General features: G+C 37.0%; 1 protein-coding gene across 4 annotated transcripts in view; it reads right to left on the reverse strand.

The window, feature by feature from the left end:
- Gabrb2 (gamma-aminobutyric acid type A receptor subunit beta2) overlaps nucleotides 1-19,623 on the reverse strand; it is a 202,683-nt gene that overhangs the window by 9,814 nt on the left and 173,246 nt on the right. For 3 of the 4 annotated variants that reach the window (XM_045153034.1, XM_045153035.1, XM_045153036.1), the window contains exons 9-10: nucleotides 18,990-19,234; nucleotides 14,165-14,278 (exon numbers count right to left, since the gene is read on the reverse strand). In XM_045153034.1, coding sequence (XP_045008969.1) covers nucleotides 14,165-14,278; nucleotides 18,990-19,234 — 359 coding nt within the window. The remainder of the gene's footprint in view (nucleotides 1-14,164; nucleotides 14,279-18,989; nucleotides 19,235-19,623) is intronic. The other variant, XM_004661049.2, reaches the window with a different exon arrangement.

A 19,623-nucleotide genomic window follows, 5' to 3' on the forward strand; every position in this document is an offset into this window, starting at 1 on the left:
TTCTATCTATTATCTATCTATCTATCTATCTATCTATCTATCTATCTATTTATCTATTTAATCAATTATATATCTATCATCTATCCATCTATCTCTCTACATCATCAAATATATCATCTATCATTAATGTTTCCTTTCCCTTTCTCTCTGTTTGCCCCTTTCTCCCCTATCATTCTGTTTCTTAAGCCAGCATTACTTGGGTTCTGTGTTATATGAGACTCAAAGAATTCTGAAGGGTAATTCATGTCATGTAAAGGCTTCAAGAACTTTATACTATAAGCAGACGAGGAAAGGAATTAGAGACATTTTGCTTGTAGTAAGAATGTTTCATAACTCAAATACAAAATGTGGAAATCTATTATAAATGCCTTGGATTTTAGTGTACAAAACAGTGTCAAGTTTTACTTTCTTTGGATGGGACCTATGCTGCCTAGCACCTGCTCAATTTTAGTTCCTGGCTGTTAAACTGGCTGCTCTTTGTTAGTTTTCCTTTTCATGTTTTCTGCCTTTCTTTTCTCCTCAAAGAATATAATTCACTTTGAGAGCAAATTCACAGGGTCAAAGGGAACCTCAACACAGGAAACTAACAAGTTCTTTTATAAGGGATGTCAATCACAAAATATTGATAATTTTATATAAAATAAAAATAAATGCTTACACCAAGATTTTAAATTCAATTGTTAATATTTTTCCTTTCACTTTTCAATATCTGTTCTTATAAGGTATTTTTATAATACAATGAAGTCAAAGTGCTGTCAGAATTAGACCTGAGTACAGAAGGCTATATTCTGCCTTGATAGAGTGGAAAATGGAAGCTCAGATAGAATGAAATGTGTTACTTAACATTTTACTGTTAGTAAGTCATAGGACTGACTGCATTAGCAATACTGTTAATCCCAACACAGTAACACCCATACTTCCTTTAACCTCCCTCCCATATCTACATCTTACTCAGTTGGTGCTGTGTCAGTTGAGCATCTGTGATGTTGGTCACCAAATCTCAGTGAGTATCATAATCCTCTAGAGGTCTGACCAGCACATCTGTCTTTTGAATTAGCAAATCTAGATTAAACCTCAAAAATCTGCAATTCTAACAAGTTTCCATGTGACACTGGGCTGTTGGTCCGGGCTCCACACTTAGAAATTTAGTCTACCAGATAGCAGCAGATGGGCGGGATGTAACTTCAAATAAAGAAGCAATAGAAGCCAGAAAGACAGTGAAAAAGGTTAAGGTTCTGATCATGGTCATACCACTGAGCCAAAAAGCTACTTTCATGAGGAAAAATGTGGCTTTAATGAGTGTAGTAGTTATAAAAATTAGGTATCATATCAAAGATCCTAGCAACTATCAATTACTCTTGAATTTACCAGTAAGCTATGAAAGAGGGCTCATTAACATATCTACCTTGAAAGAGAAACTTGAAAATGAAACTTTGCTAAGTTTTTCCTAACATTTCCACTTGGAATAACCCAAACAAGTGCCTGCATAATTCCAGACTCCTTCATGATGGGTTTTGTCTTGGAACAATATCTCTGTGTTAGGTTATGCCTACTTGACAGATTTTAGAAAGATAGGGGAAATAATTGTCACACGAGTTTGACTCATTTTACAATTGAATTTCTATTTGTACACTGGTCTTTCTTGAATGTCTACCTCTTCATTTGAACACTGAAGTTAGAAGTGAAACCACTCTCTGAGGATGTCAATTAGGGATAATTTCATTTTCATCATAAGATCTATATGATACTCTTCATTGCCCTAAAAAAATACCAAATATTTATCAAATTATTCTCTCCTCAAATTTTCACCTTTTTAAGTAGCTAAGAAATCTTGCTGATGGAAGCTGAAATGCAAGTAAAAGAGGGAAATTAAAGTAAATGAAGGGAAAAGGAGGCAAGGGGCAGACTAGTGAGTAAGTTGTCCTACATACTGATAAATCATCATTGCAGGGAGTATGTTGCTGGCCTTGCATTAGTCCAAGGGTCTATATTATTTCCTTTCCAGGTTCAGATTTCTGATCACCTGTCCAGCCTAAACAAGAAGTTGTTTTGGGAGATTTATTAAACCACCAATGCCAGTAAAGAAAGTCTGCTATTTCCCATTCAGTATTACACTGTAGGGATTATGTTTGTTTGGAGTAGTAGTGTTGAACATCCATGAATCAAAACCTGAATTAAGGGACTTTGAGTCTCCAGCAATGGTCTTGTCTAAATGAAGGTGGTTTGCAAGCTGGCTGGCTCAGCTGCTCTACTGTATATAGAGATTTCTCTGCTGTCCTGTCTTATTCTTTTCTCATGCATGCAGTGATGGTTCTAAAAATGGCCAGCTAATAGTGCTAACCATTTGGAGTAAAGAGAGTTTCTTTCACTTTCCCGTTTTCTTATCTTTTTTTAAAAAATGTTTTATATATTTATTAGAGAGGGAGAGAGAGAGGCAGATAGTGAGAAAGAGAGAATGAGTATGCCAGCGCCTCCAGCCACTACAAATGAACTTCAGATGCATGTTCCCCCTTGTGCATCTGGCTTACATGGGTCCTGGGGAATCGAACCAGGGTCCTTAGGTTTCACAGGCAAATGCCTTAACCACTAAACCATTTTCCCAGCCCCCTTTTTTCTTATCTTGAGATGGCCAATTTTTTTAATAATAAAGAAATAGGGTGAACCAAAACATTAGTTTTTTTTCTTTTTTTAATATTTTTTGTTCATTTTTTTAAATTTATTTGAGAGTGACAGAGAGGGGGGGAGAAGAGGCAGATAGAGAGAAAATGGGTGCACCAGGGCTTCCAGCCACTGTAAGTAAACAAATTCCAGGCACGTGTGCCCCAATGTGGGTCCTGGGGAATCAAGCCTTGAACTGGGGTCCTTAGGCTTCATAGGCAGGTGCTTAACCACTAAGCCATCTCTCCAGCCTAGGTATTTTTCTTTTAAAAGATGTTATATTAAACACTGAAGAGTGTTTACTTCTATGTAAAGAATCAATTATTTTAAGGTTTAGTTTTTAGGTCTGCTAAGTTCTTCCCAGTATAGTTTTCATGATAGACATATGATCTGAAATTTCATACGGAAAACAAATCACATCTCCCAGTAACAGGACAAGACCATCAGATTATCTTGGAAGGGATAATGGAGCTATTTAAAATACTACTTCATCACTGATATCTAATGAGTAAGAGAGAAATTGCAAAACAAAACAAAACAAGAAAAAAATAAATCCTAACTGTGCCATTCTAATTACTGTTACCATTGTGTGGGTAGGAGTCTTGTTTTATTTCCCATGAATGACTTTGTGACCAGTTAGACCAAAGATGCTAAAGCATTGAGCTGGTACAGACCTTAGGATTTCTAAAACACTTTTTCCAGAGGAAAACACCTAGTACATATACACCCAGTATTCTATGGGGTGAAAGAAGGTTCAGTCGACCTGACTGTATAATAGAGGGTCTAGCAAAGCCAGGATAACAGCGCTGACTCTTCAAATCACTCAACCAAGTGAGTAGAGAGATAACAACTGAAACTGGATTTTGAGAACTGGAGAGTAAGTGAAGAAAAATGTGGCAAAACACCCAAGTTTTTGTTTTTGTTCAATGATCCTTCGTTCCTTCCTTCTTTCCCTCCCTCCTTTTGTCCCTCCGTTCCTCCTTCCTTCCTTCCTTCCTTTTTCCAATTCTTTTTTCTTCCTCCATTCCCTCCTTTCCTTCTTTTTCTTTTCTTTCCTTCCTTCCTTTCTTCCTTCATTCTTTCCTTTTCTCCCTAATTTGACAAGTACCCTTCACAAATCCTCATGAAAGAGTAAAATTTATCAGTGGGGTTATTGGTATTTACTGTGGGGTCATGAATGCACCAGCCAGTCTTTTGGGGGCAGTGGCAATGGCACAGTGGAGGAGGAACATCAGAGAATAACCTGATGGGAAATTTACCAATATGTAATATGTTAAACATAAATAAATTTATTAAAAATTAAAATTCTATAACAAGGAAGAATGGAATTGCCCCTGGTTTTCCAAGAAGATGATGATTTAAAATGCAGATATAGGAACACTGTCAAGAATGGAAGATATTGGTATCCTCTGTTCCTTCAAAAAGGTGGGGTCAGATGAAACACACATCTCTCAAGGGAAGAGTGAAGAGGTCAATAGAATACATATGACCTAGAAGCAAATGAGGAGATCTTGGCAGGGTGGGGGAGAGATATCAATCAGCCAGAATTGGCCAGGTGAATGGCTGAGGAGAATGAGATAAGAACTAATATGCATGAAAATGCAACAATGACACCCATTACTTTAGATGGTAATTTATAATCCTAAGAAAAAGCGAAATGAAGAAGTGCTATTTGGAAGATATTTGTTTTAAGATATGATATCTAAAGAGTTGTAATTTGGACCTTAAATGTCCCCCAAATGCCCATGTGCTAAACTTTTGGACACAGGCTATGGTGCTGGGGGGGGGGAGGGGAAGCGTAAGAGGCCTAGTGGGACAGGCGAAGTGGGAGGTCTTGAACGGGTTAGTGAGAACTCAGCCTCATCCTCTAGCTGTACTCTCCCCACGTGCAGCACCACAGGCTCAAAACAACAGGAGCAATGTGATGCAGAGTAAACTTCTGCAACTGTGAGCAAAATAAAGTTTTGTTTCTTATGTGTTGCTTTGCCTCTGGAGTTTGTTAAAATAATGAAACGCTAACACGTCATGCCCAGCATACAATTAGATATGGGAAAAAAATATAGTCATTGCTCATATAACTTTCAACTTTAACCTTCTACAATCAAGGAAGAAGATACAATTCACTGACTTATTTAGGCAAATAAACTAGTTGCTTATATTTTTACCCTGCTTCTTGCAGCAGATATTCCAGTTGAAGCTGTCTGCTGAATTGCAGCTATGGAAAACACTGACTTCCCTTTACCAGGTGCAAGTTTGATTGCTTTATGCCAATTTCAACACTTCTCCTTAGCAGTGACTGGTCCAGTGATGAAAAAGACTAATCCAGTAAGCCAATGAGAAGGCAAGATTATTTTTAGAAAAATTTAAATAAAAATTAAAAATAAACTTTTTTTTCCTTTTGAACAGGAAAGAGGAAATACAGAACCTTTTACTAATGGGACTCTCGGAGCAAGATGTGGTTAGTAAAATTTTAGCTAGCTGGATTTTTTCCTTCTTTCCTTCCTTCCTTCTTCCCTCCCTTCCTCCTTTTCTTCTTTCTTTCCTTCTATTCATCCTCCCTCCCTCCCCCTTCCTTTCTTTCTTCCTTCTTCCTTCTCTCTTGCCATTTGCAATAAAGCTAGGTGGAAAATTCATGTTGTTAGAATTGTAATTCATAACCTCAGAGAAACTGTCATTAATTCACAAAATTGTACCTATGTACCTATCAACATTCCCTCATGGAAGGCAAAAGGAAAAAAAAAAAAACAAAACATCAAGGTGTAAGAGTGACTGGCTAGAGAGAGGAGGTGGTTCTGTGGGAGAGGGAGGCAAGAGAGAATGTTGTGAGGGGATTATGATCAAAATACGATATGCATATGCATCAAAATTGTCAATAAAAAGATTCATAACAGGAATTAGCAAATATTTCAGATAAAATTCACCTAAGGTTAAGGTAAGACTTTGTGTGTGCGTGTGTGTGTGTGTATGTGTGTGTGTGTGTGTGCGCGTGTGCATGCGTGTAGGTACTCTTATTCAAAAGTAGTAATCTTGCAACAGAGAGGTAGTTCAGTGGTTAAAAGTACTTGCTTACAAAGCCCAATAACCTGGGATAGATTCCCTAGTACTCACATACAGCCAGATGCCCAAAGTGAAGCATGTGTCTGCAGTTTGTTTGTGGTATCAAGATACCTTGGCATACCCATTCATTCTTTCTCTCCCCCTCTGTTTCTCTCTCTTTCAAATGAATAAATAAGATATTTAAAAGTAGTAGTATTTTTTATTTATTTTTTGTGAGATTGGATCTTATAGCCTTGGTTGTCCTAGAACGCCCTGTGCATTCCACATTGGCCAGGACAGCCTCAACCTCATGGTGATTCTCCTGCCTCAGGTTCCTTATTGCTTGAATTATAGGTATAAGTTACCACATCTGGATAAAAGTAGTAATTTTTTTTTTTTTTTTTTTTTTTTTTTTTTTGGTTTTTCGAGGTAGGGTCTCACTCTGGTCCAGGCTGATCTGGAATTAACTCTGTCATCTCAGGGTGGCCTTGAACTCATGGCAATCCTCCTACCTCTGCCTCCCGAGTGCTGGGATTAAAGGCGTGCGCCACCACGCCCGGCTAAAAGTAGTAATTTTTTAAAATATTTAATTTATGTTTGCTTATTTGAGGGAGGCAAAGAGAAAGAGAGAGTGTGTGTGTGCATGGGCACACAAGGACCTCCAGCCACTGCAAATGAACTCCAGACACATGCACCATCTTGTACATCTAGTTTATGAGGGTCATGGGGAATCAAACTCAGGTCCTTTGGCTATTTAGGCAAGCATACTAACTGCTAAGCCATCTCTCCAGCCCTCAAATTAATAATTTTTAAGGGGAGTTTAAGTTTTTCTTGGAGCATTTTAGATAAAATTCATCTGTGTTTATTTTAGTCAACAAAGTTTCATCAAAATGTTTTCACATCTTTCAGCTCCTGGCTCGTACAGCATCAGAGTAAATCAGAAGGATGAAGCACGGTCCTGTCTGTTTTATGCACAAAGAAAAACTGAGGGCCAGGAAATTTCTTTTCTGAAAGTTGCAGAGCCTTTCAAAGGATAAGCTAGTTTGAGTATCCTGGCTTGTGGAATTCAAATTAGATTTTGTGACTGGTTGTGACATTTATAGAACTGAGGGAAATTATTTTTAAACAGCTTCATATGCAATCTGTGATTAAAATACACCACTCAGAGGCAAAAGAAATCTAGGCTTACATTCCAGCTTCCTTCAGTGCTAGTTCAATTGCTCACTAGCTTGAGAGAGCCTCAGTAAGCCACTGAGGCCTCTGGGTTTGGCTTTTGTATATAACATGAGAGAATGTTGGAAGCCGATGACACGTACTTGTAACCTATGCTGGGCAGTGCTAGTTGACCTGCGGGTCCACTCTCTTGCTGTACTCTTAGTGTAGCTCTCAAGCAGCAGCCATGATTCACCCAGAGTTGGTACTCAAAGAGAATAACTCATTTGAATTCCATCTGCTACATCCTTCATTGGGTCCACGTTTCCCTTGCCTTTTCCTCATTGGGAAGTTTTTGAGAATTGTAGAATCTCAAGTCTTGTCTCAGGCCCTATAGAATAGGAATGTCCCTTGGACACTTCTGGGCACTTTAAAGATTGAGAGGCACTGAGGTAAGTCACTGAACCCTAATGTTGACACTCAACATTCTAAAGGTGAATGTATATGTAATGAAAAAAAAAAAAAGCAGATTCCTAGAATCATGACTATCTCTCTAAGTATGGGAAATGGGATCATTATCGTCTGTATTGTAAAAGGGAAGAAGTCATTTGATGCATGTGCCTATGCACATATACATGCACACACATATAGTGTGAACATGTATATCTGCACACATACCGTGCTCCTCTTTCAGGCTGCTGAGCTAATCATGAATGGGGTTTCAACTAAACCTTTAGTGAGAGAGGCAGCTGCCAAGGGAGCTGTGAACTCTTCCCCAACCAAGGATGTCTTGCACAGCTGTAGTCTTGTGATGTGTGTGTGCATTTGACCAGTTACATGTTGAATTACCCTAGTGAGAACTTGTCAAATTATCATCATCTTTGCCTCCCCAACCTTTCTCCTTACAAAAATCCCCCCTGCACGGTTTCCTTCTCACATGAAATCACCCCTGGCTCTGATGCCTGAGGATGATTGGCAGGGAAAGTAGACTAAACTCCAGAACAGAGAGGCCACAGTGTGAGTTACTGGATGAGAACAAATATGAATTTGGAAGATAGGAAAGAACATCAGACTCATACATCTCTAAAAACAAAACCCTAACTCTCAACTGCTCCATGGCTATTGAAAAATCTACTGAAAATCTTTAAAATCCAACAAACCAACCAAAAAACCCAAGTTCAAGTCCCAGTTTTTCCACTTACTAGCTGAGTAGCTGGATTTATTCTGGGCCTCAATGTTGGTCATCAGAGGAAATTCCAACAACTATAAGTGCACCTAATAAATTTGCAAGCTTAAATTGTTGTGCTCCTCTGAATTATTTGGGGGACTTCCTAAAATCTATCTTCTCAGGGAGATTCTGAGGTGCTAATGAAGAATGGAGCTGAGGACTATTTCTTAGGACACTGGAGTTTCTAAAGTTGTTGCAGTACTGACGATAATGTTTTCATGCAAGTCTGCTTAGAGCTAGTGGACAGTGGGATAGTTCAAAGAGGAGACTTTGCCAGCTCTGATATTTATGTAAACTTTATATTTCAATTGTTATGATTAGCAGTTCAGAGGCAGGAAATGACTCACTCCACCTAGCAATGGGCAGAACCATTTCTACAATGTGAATGTCTTCCTGTGTGTTCATGATTATGGATATACTTTGTTGGAATAAAGAGATTCAGGGAATATATTTCAGGTTGTTATGTAAGGTCACATCAGCAATAGAAACAGTGCTATGACCTGGATATATATGTATGCATATATTATACTGGAAAACTGAAGTGTGGTCTACTTTTATTATTTAACTGCTGTGCAGTTCTAGACTTGTCTCTCCCACCTCTTCCTAGAGATTGAAACTTTAACTGCTTTCCAGGGATAAATGATACTTTTATGTGGTGTTTTTTTTATACACACTAGGTAGACTAAGGGACACCTTGGTCTTACTTCTGCATTTTCTATTGTTTTAGATGGAATGTACCATTCACTCTGTGAAGCATTCCCTGAACAGACAGCTGAAGGTACCATTTCTCTTCTCTGAAATTCAGTAGCATGTTATCTGTATTGCATACTGGACATTTTGAGGATTACTGCTATTACAGAGAGTATTGCAGGGGCAACAGGTGATTCCAGCAGACAGAGTGAGACCATAGTACTGTATTTAGACACAAGTCTAAAAATCAGAAGTGTCTGTTCTGTACTTGTGATGTTTCCATGATCAGAGCTACAGTTATCCTTTGTTTATGAAGGCACCAACTACTGTACTAGTGACTTTCTACTTTTTTTCCCATGTAATTCTTAAAACTGCCATTTCATGGCAGAACTTTATGCCCCATAATACAAATGTGCAAGAGATAACATTGGATAAACACTCAATGAGTGATCAGCATACTCATAAAAGCCCTTTAAAACCTGCCCTCCTTGTGAGAGAATGTTAATGGTGCCCTGCCAGGACTATTAAATAGAGGAACAAATTGTAGCAGAGAGACTACATATAGACATGCCTAACATGACATGTTTTATTTCAGTGGGCCAGCACTCTAAAGTGTTAACTTAAATAGTCTCTGAACTAAAAAAAAAAGTACATCTAAATGTAGAATTATGATTATTAAAAGTTGTGAGTGGAGTGGTACATGAGGAATAAAAAGGGTAATATGTAACAAACTAAATATAGAGGGAGGAAAATGTAGCACTCTGTGTGACCAGCATATGATAACCTTGATTATCTTATCAAGAGCTATAACAAAGGGACATGAATGCTTCTAACATAATATGATAGAGATAGAAACATGAATTTTCCTAATCTAAATAAGATATGTGGCACATTAATTGTATCACACTGCCCCACAAATATGCACTGTCATCATCATCATCATCATAATTTTCATCATCTCTGTTCCTGGGCTGAGATAACATGTAATGCACTGTAATGTTCCCACATGAGTACTGGTTATTACAATATGCTCTCAGGGTAGCGTCTGGGACTAGCTGGCTTTCAATCTCCTGACTCTATTCTCAGCCCCAAATTCTCTGTAGGGAGCCATTGTGGGTATTCTTTCATTCAGATGAGAAAGCATGACATAAGTGCCCTTGAAGCTCATCTAGCTTTTAGAAATATTCTGCAGTAGGACCTCATGGAAGTGCTATAAGGCAAAGACAGCTTGTTTGTGGCTGAGGGAGGCTTCAAAAATTATATCAGGTCCATTTTTGTTACGTATCCCTCGGTGCCCATCACCAAAATTAAACAAACATCAAGCAGTCCTACAAAGCTCTCTGTGGCAGAGGCCATAAAAATTCATAATTTCTTTAGTAACGTAAGAAAGTACATGCTGGAGGTATTTTTTTTTCTTAAAAAATCATTCATTACTACTAGAAAGATGGTTAGTAAAAATTTGGTGCCACCTCGTAATTCTTAGGGTTTAGGAACACAGAGTGCATAACCCTTTCAGAATTTTCTCCAGAGCCATTACTTTCATGATCATGGAAAATTTACCACATTTTCTAGAATCTTAGATTATATTGAGTATAAAATAAATACAAGAATAAAACACATACACATAAATGTACATTCATGCATATATATGTAAGGGAAGACAGAAAAGGTAAATACATTATATATGACTCATTCTAACTTCAGGAGCTACAAATGGTGAATCTTTTTGAAATTGAAAACTGCCATATTGCCTTTTATTAATGTTGGCTGGCTTTAGCTTCTTTTACATATCTAATTGCTTTCTAGCTTACTAAGGTATTTTATATTTATCACCAAGAATGAATGCTGAACTTTAATTAATAGTCTTTTTGATAGCTACTGAAAGGGTATAAATATTTTATTCTTTCCATTTCTCTATGTAATGAATAATATTGTCCTCATATTATAAATGAATATCCACGGCAATCTTAAAGCTTGTTTTTGAGTATTGCATAGATTGAAGCTGACATATATGCTGAAGACTTTTCTTCATAGCACTAATATTCATTCTTGACTCAGGTATGTATTTTCCCTCATAATCTTATTGTTTGATAAAGCTTAGCATCATCCTTATGTGTTGAGAGATTCTAAATCACTTAAATCACAGCAACTATGCTGTGACCTACAAAAATTTCACCACTGGAGGTAGTTGGGTTTCAATGTTTGAAAAGTTTCATTGTGGAAATATTGTAGGGCAGATGCTCTCTTGCATTAGAAGTTATTTTTTCCTGTCAATCCTGTTAGTTTTAGTTGATGCGAGCATAGCCCCTTTTTTTGTTATATTCATCTTCTAGTTTCTATAAAGTTTGCTCTACCTTTATTTTCTCCCTTTTAGTTTCCCCATTTATCATCTCATTCCTAATTTTTTTTTTTGTTTCTTTCCCCTTAAGTTTATTTGGGGGGGGATTTTTTTATACAAGATTTAAAATTTATCTTGAGATGTATGATTCTTCACTAATAGTAATTATTTCTTTTGAATGTTGTGTCCATGTCCAGCCTATTTAGGAATCTTCCCCTACAGTTCCTATTCTGATTCCTTGCTCAGATTTTTCATCTTGATGCAGGCTTTGCTGCTGGGTTTTCTCATTTGTTAACCTATTACTTAGGTAGATGTCTCTTCACTCTGTGTTAATACTGGATTTGCCTACATACCTCTGCTTCTGCACAGAGCTTCAACTTGAGTTTGCTGTGTGTTTTTTTTTTATTACTACTGATGTTTTGTTTTCAGTGGCTGTTACACAGAAAACAGAGACAATGAATGTAGGATTCTTTTATTATTTTATCTCTCCATTTTAATATTTTTGCACAGTTGAGCACAGTTAAACAATTTTCTGGGTTTTTTTTTATCACTTTAGAGATGAGATGTAGATGTGACCACACTCTGTTATGGTGACAGTAGCTATGCAAACTATGCCAAAACAGCATAGAGAATGATCTGTAAATACACATCGAAATTTCACTTTAAAAGCATAAAACTTTGGTCAACTAATCACACTTTTAGAAATATATCAGGAATCATTGTCATGCAAATATGTCCATAATGTGATGCTTATTTAAAGTTATCAGAAACAATGCACACATTGAACAATGAGTGCTTTCTAAGTGTTAAATAAATAATGGTCTGGCTTTCAGTAAAATACAGTCAGTAATTTGATTTATACTTTAAAGATATGCAAGGTTAAGTGAAAATGTCAGTGGATACAATATTTTGATAAAGTGATTTATATAAAAAAATGTAACTACATCTAAGAGGCAATGTTCATGGTTATGCCTGTGGAGGTATGTGGTTGGTTTTGTGTTTGAATTAATTATGAATTACCTTCATGATTAGAAAACTTGTAATAAACCTGGCATGGTACATACTCTCTGCTACCCTCTCAAGAATAATAGCACATTTAAATTGAGCACATTGTGTCTGGTATAGCACAAAACCCTTAATATAATTATTTCACTTAAACCTCTCAGTGGCTTTGTATGGCAGAAGTCAATGATTTTAGTTTTCAGTAAGAACATGCAAAGGTAAAAATACCCAATGTCACACAGCTCCTAAGAAACAAAGTCTGAATCCAGACCCAATTCAGTCTGACTCTAAACTCCCACCACCCTGGTACTACTGACTATCATGTACTTGCTGCCTTAGCAGATCACAGCTTTAACATAAATAAAGCCATCTCTAAATTGCATTCTTTATCGATTTGTACTCTGAATCTGAACTTAAAAGGAGGACTCAAAAGACAGAATAAAAAAAAATCCAAGAAAAACATACAAAAGCAGAAAACATTAAACGTCACATTTCAATACATGTCATGGAACATTCTTTCACTCATTGGTTTATAAAACAGTGGAAGAGTTCTTGACAAACAAGAGACCTGATCAATAATTCATAGACGTACATATTAAGTCTTTCAACCTAACAATTTCACAATTTAATGTACCAAAGAGGCAATTTTCATTTAAAATACCCTCATGGTGGGAATGCTTTGAATTTTCTCGAGTCTTTGTCCCACTATTAGACAAGTCATGTAGCATACTATGATTTTATTTTTAAATATAAAAACATTCCTCACACATTGTTTTGGGTCCATATTCCAATTTCTACCCATATCTCTTTTAACATGATTAGCATTCAAGACAGTGGTGCTCAGTCAAGTTAGTCTACATTAATTTCAACAGGATTAGGAACAGTACCCCCAACATAATCACAACGGCCTAGAAGCTCAGACAGAATAGGTGCCACAATTCTGAAGGGATTTTGACTATAATAATGATTAATAAATTTCCAATGCTTCTTCTTCCAGAACATATCACCACTTTACAGGTAACGTCAAAATACGTAAGCAAATAAAACAGCTACAAGATACCAAAACAATTTAGCTATGAGTGAGATTATCCATATCTGACCTCTGCCCAAAGCAAAACTATGGGGTAGCAAAGAATTCTGGTCAAAGGTATAAACTAAAGGAAAAGCAGAACATTTAAAAGATAGGGTAACAGAAACTCATCTGACATTATTAAGTTCTCAGAGAAGACATTGATGACCATTCATTATAAGCATTTCCTGATGGGGATGAACATCAGGAAATGAACATGAAAAACTCAAAACAAACAAACAAGAAAATCACAACCAGAGCCAGTGGTGGATGACAGGGTGGAATTGTGAGAATTATCCTCACTATATTCTTTCCCTCCACTGGAGAGCAGTAGGAATGACAATTTTCCAATTATGAACATAAACATGAAGATTAAGAAACTAAACTCTAGATGTTAGCAAAAAGCCGACGTTCTTTGAAATTCATTTAAATCACAAGTTTTAACAACAATTTAGTTATGGTATCTTATCCATGATTACAACAGTGTTGCCCCTGGCAAGGTAATATTTATAAGATAAATGACATAGGAAGCAGCAAGGACTTGATGCGGTCCTCACATTTTTAGCAATCTACCACAGAAAGTATGGGTCCCTGGATCCAATATTCCAACCACTACCAGAAAAGTCTAACTCCCTACTCACTCACCTAAAAACACTCCATACCACAAACAAAACCAAGACATGTAATAATACCATATCCACACCATACAAACAAAAAGGAACCTCAAAATGCAGATAATTCACTTTTTCCCCCCCAGCACAACAGTTGATCAATGAAATACTGAGGCTTTGGTCCACTGTAGCTATATAGAAAATCCAATATTGAGAAAACCCTCTAGGACTCATGAAGACATTTTACATATCTGAAATCTCTGTAGATACACATCCGTAAGTTCAATTCATAAAACCCAAACATTATTTTAAAGGGAACAGCTAAGCAAATTTGTCCCAACAGAAATACAAGTAAATGGATTAAAAACTGGCTATCTAACCGTATATAGAGAGAAATCGTAATTGGTAGTCCGTCTAGTTGGGGAGAGGTTTCCAGTAGGGTCCCACAAGGATCGATATTGGGTCCCATTTTGTAAATAATCTTTATAAAAAATCTGGAAGACAAAGTAGAGAATGTGCTAATTAAGTCGACTGATGTCACTGGATTAGCACCAGTAGTTAAAGTAAACTGGACTTAGATAAATGTTATTGGTCTTCAAAAGCATAAAGAAAGACCAATGCCAATAAGAAAATAAGAGAATGCTAATTAATTGGCTTCTACAATCTATTTTTCTGAAAATTTAATTGCATACAGTTAGAAATAGATTTAAAACATCTCAGTGGCTTTGCATTATAAAAGATGAGGCAAGACAGATAAAGACCATAGAGTCACAACAGCATAGGTACAGAATAAAGGATACCCACTAACAGAACAATCTTTTGTGGTGGTGTTTTATTAAAAAACAAAAACAAATTGGTGGTTGTGGGTTTCTTGCTACAGTAATGATATTGGAGGTATGTTAAATGTTCAATAGCCGATACTGAAAAGGCATTACTAACTAGATTCCAAAATGTTCATATACTTAGTAATTGACAGAAAAATAAACCAGGAAATAGTGTAAAACCTTAAGAGCAAAGAAGAGGACTGAAATCTTGAAGCCATGAGCAAAACTGACATGGACATCAATCAAAAGGAAATTGTTAGGACACTCACACACACAAATTCAAGTGACAACAGGAGGATTTTGCTAATAATAACAGGATCAAGATTACACATTTCTATCTTTTTTTGTTTGTTTCTTTTCCTTCCTTCTTTCTTTTTTTTTAAAAAAATTAATTAATTAATTTGGTTTTTCAAGGTAGGGTCTCATTCTAGCCCAGGCCGACCTGGAATTCACTATGTAGTCTCAGGGTGGCCATCTTCCTATCTCTGCCTCCCTAGTGTTGGGATTAAAGACATGTGCCATCTCCTTCTTCTTTTTTTTTTTTTTTTTTTTCTTTTATTGAGGAAGAATCTCACTCTAATTTAGGCTGACATGGAATTCACCATGTAGTCTCAGGCTGTCCTTAAACTCTGGGTGATTTTCCTACCTCTGTCTCTTGAGTACTGGGATTAAAGGTGTGTAGTACCACATCCAGGTATATTTCTCTTTCTCTTTTATTTTATTTTGGGACTTGTATGTTTTGAAATACTGCCAGGGATACTTAGGAAAATATCAGCAGAGCTCAATGTTGGTTTGAAATCTGTTAGAAATCTTACTATCTGTTATATGAGGGCCACTAAGGCTGGCACTTGGTTATGGGCTTTGCATGTGCAAGTAGGTAGAGTTGATTTAGTAGAGTCTTCTACGCTGAATGTGTCTATGGACTAAAGTGGATGAAACTTTCAGTTTTACTGCATTGGCATTCATCAGCACAGTGGAATGCACACCCCTATGGGTAGGAAAATGAGAGAAAGCCTCGGAGTTTTTGTAAACTCTGCTGTGCAACTGCAGCTAGTTCATTTTCCTTAGGGACTTTCTCTCCTTTTTTTTATTTTTAATCAAATGACAGAGTGGGGGTTATTTTAAAAACTGAAAGCTCTTTTCTTCCAAAAGTAAAAGATTATGAAGAGAACGTAGTAACAAGAAAAGAGGGAAATTGGACATCCATGCTAAAGTACCATTTTGTTCCCCTTTGGGACTTCCCCACTTCATCCTGCCCTGGTCTCAGGAGTAATGTACATGTCACCTTATGTGAACAGACATACTCTTTTCTCTCCTGGGAAGCTATCAAAGGTAGAAATAAAATAAAATAATTTATTCTTTCTCCTAGCCTCTGATTTTTGTCAGAGCAGACAACAATGCTTAGTTGGTTATATGTCTGCCATTTTTGAAAAAAAAATTAGCATTGCAGTTAAAAGAAGGAACATTCTTCACAAGAAATAGTAGCATGATTCATGACACTGATACAAAAGAAAGGCTTGCTCAGTCAGAATCCAAAGTGGATATCCTCTGACCTTTCATGCTGGGTTAAAAAGGACACTGAGCATCCTAAATGCACTATTTTAATTTAATTAGGCTTGCTATTAAATATCATAGGTTTAACTGATGAAGTTTGACATAGTGGGTTTGCTATAAGTTTTACTGCTAACCATCACTGAGAAAACAATTTGATTTCTTTATCATTTCAGTTTCTGATATATGTTCCTTTCTAATCAATACTCTCCTTTAGGGATGGCAGACTATATGAAACCAGTGCCAGTTGGTCTACAGAAGGTCAATTTCATGTTTTAAAACAATGTTTGACATACATAAAATGTTAATATTCTGTTATTATCTATCATATCTTGAATGGCTCCCAATTACTGAAGACTCTGTTAATCTTTTTTATATAGTATAACAATAATCCTCATACTAACATTGTGAGTAGGACTGACTTCATTTTACAGAGGATGAATTGAAAGGCTGGACAAGTTGACTTTTTTGTTACACATAGCCATTAAAGGGGAGGAAAAATTGGGCCTGATTGACTTCCAAATGTTTATTTAGGTGGAACCATTTTGCTAAACCATTACTCCTGATATCTTCACTGTTTTATATACTAATCAGGTAAAATGGTGAAATAATGTTGTCAAAGACTACTGAAAATAACTGAAGCATATTATTTTTTTTCTGGGCCTCAGTTTCTCATGTTTGAAATAGGGAGGGTGGATTCTTGGGATTTGAATTGTATCCTGCCTTCACTGCTGTGAGGAGCAGTCTTGGGCAGTGCAGAATGTTAACGAGCATCTTGGCCTTCACCCAGCAGCACGAGTAGCAAGGTTATCTCTTAGTCTGACAACCAAAAATATCTCTAGACAGTGCCATGGAATTCTTGAGAGACACAAACCAACCCTGTTTGGGAAAACCACTGTGCTGGGAGATCTCTATACATCTTATTATGTTCTTTCATGCCCTGAGACCTGCATTGTGTCCAAATTCAGCCAGGAGTAAGGGCTTTTCATTATTATAAGGTACCTTGTCCACTGAACCTTTTTCTACCTCCATCTGGAAACAACTGAATTTAGAACTATTCAAGGATATTCAGGTTCCATTTATATGAAATCTCCCCCACCAGAAGGTTAACTTTATCATTTAAATGCAAATTGGTATGAAAACTTAGGGTAAATGAAAGTAAAAAGAGATCAGATGTTATCTTATTAAGTCAGCTTTGCATTAGGCAATTATTTAAATTCATTTCAAACTGCAGTCCACTGAGACAGTGTATACCTTTTCAGTTCTCTACTAAGAATACAGTATCAGGAGGACCATGGAATGGGTTTGAAAGTACTATACGAAAGCCATTCCAGGAAGCCTCCCATTGTGCCCACCTACCAGCCCATAGATTCAAGGAAGTGAAATTATGGGCACTCAAAAGAAACCATAAACCGGGTTTGGTGGTGCACGCCTTCAATCCCAGCACTCGGGAGGCAGAGGTAGGAGGAGGATTGCCATGAGTTTGAGGCCACCCTGAGATTACATAGTGAATTCCAACCTCAGGTAGAGTGAGACCCTGCCTCAAAAAGAAAAAAAAAAAAAAAAAGAAGAAGAAAGAAAGAAACTATAAATCCTCCAGGCTTCAAGGTGTACTGGCTTTCAAAGTTATACTTAAAATTTGTGTGATTTTTAAATGTCATTTGTTGAGAAAGATGTGTCTTTGATTCTATTTGTCAAAAAATCAGAGCTAGATATGTGAGAAGTGAGCCAATCAACAGCTTCCATGGAGTTTACTCCAGTTCATTCCAGTGGTAGCAATGGCTAGTGTGCTAAAATTGGAGTTAAAATGAAGTTGGAAATATTAAAATGGAAACAAACTAAACAGTTTATGGTGAATAATTCTAGATGGTTTAAAATTCTTTATATTTTCCTAGTCCAATTATCATGAACTGTTTATTGAATCTAACACCACACACTAATTTAGAAATACTACTTAGGAAGATTTTAGATGAAGACATTTTATTTAGTTCTAAAAGTATGAATTAGTATTATGAAGCACTATAGATACATGTATCTTGTATCTGAAAGACACAACTCTGAAAGATCTATAATAGGAAGCCAGGTGAGATAAAAATTTTGGATTAAACTATGGCTAGCTTCAATGAGACTACTTTTTAAACCCTTAATGTGATGATTTTTAAACAGGGTTGCTGTGGTGGTTTGACTCAGGTGTTCCCTACAAATTTAGGTGTTTTGACTGCTAGGTTCCCAGCTGATGGAGATTTTGGAATTAATGCTTCCTGGAGGCAGTGTATTGCTGGAGGTGGGCTTATGGGGATTATAGCCAGTGTCCCTTTGCCAGTGTTTGGCACACTCTCCTGTTGCTGTTGTCGGCTGGCCATCTTATGTTGGCCAGGGGGTGATGTCCACCCTTTGAAGCCTAAGTATCTAGATCTCAGGTCCATTCAGTAACATAGTTTTTATTTATTGACTTAAGGTTAGCATCTAACAAGTGATATTGAGTAGAGTAACGTGAAACTTCTTTTACAGGTAAATTTTTAAAAAGTGAGCACAGTTAAAGAAATGTGAAATAATGATAATGTAGTATCCACATATATGAAAACAAAACAAAAAAAAAGCATAGTACAGGCAATGAAGGTTTTAACAACCCAGTTAACGGGTTACTTATTGAGTGATGCCTTTTGGTGCCAGTTGTGCCTACCTACTTGTGGTCTGTGTAAGTAAAGGAGGGAATCAGTCATCTCTTCCTTAGGGCTTACTTTGCTCATTTGTTCCCGGGGCCACCAACCCATATCACTAACAGTCATCCACATGTTTAGGAGCAAAGAGACGAGCCCTGCGAATTTACCTTGTTAACGTCCAGGCGCATCTTCTCATTGTTGGCACTGGCAGCCTTCTCTGCTGCCTTCTTTTGGCGCTGGGGTCCTCTCCCAAAGAAGATGTAGTTGACCAACGCATACTCAAGAAGGGCCATAAACACAAAGACAAAGCATCCCATCAGGTACATGTCAATGGCCTTCACATACGGGATCTTAGGGAGAGTCTCACGGAGGTGGGTGTTAATTGTGGTCATTGTAAGGACCGTTGTAATTCCTGGGGAATAAAAGAAAAAGCCACAGTAACCATGTTCCTATGTTGTTTTTGCTCTCTCTATGGCTAGAGAGGATAATTTTATTCATTTGTACATGCCATGTTATGTTTACTGAGCAAGTTTTATATATAAGATTGTGTCTGCCTGTGGAGATACATATAGACTAACTTCTGGTGAGCATGAATCATTTTGCAAAATATATTTCATTTTATTGAGGTAGGGTCTTGCCCTAGACCAGGCTGAGCTGGAATTCACTCTGGAGCCTCAGGCTGGCCTTGAATTCACAGTGATCCTCCCACCTCTTCCTCCTGAGTTCTTGGATTAAAGGAGTGCACCACCATGTCCATTGCAAAATATCTTCTAATTACACTTTTCTATTTATAGTGATTTA

This window comes from Jaculus jaculus, chromosome 6 (assembly GCF_020740685.1).
Source record: "Jaculus jaculus isolate mJacJac1 chromosome 6, mJacJac1.mat.Y.cur, whole genome shotgun sequence".
NCBI lineage: Eukaryota > Metazoa > Chordata > Mammalia > Rodentia > Dipodidae > Jaculus > Jaculus jaculus.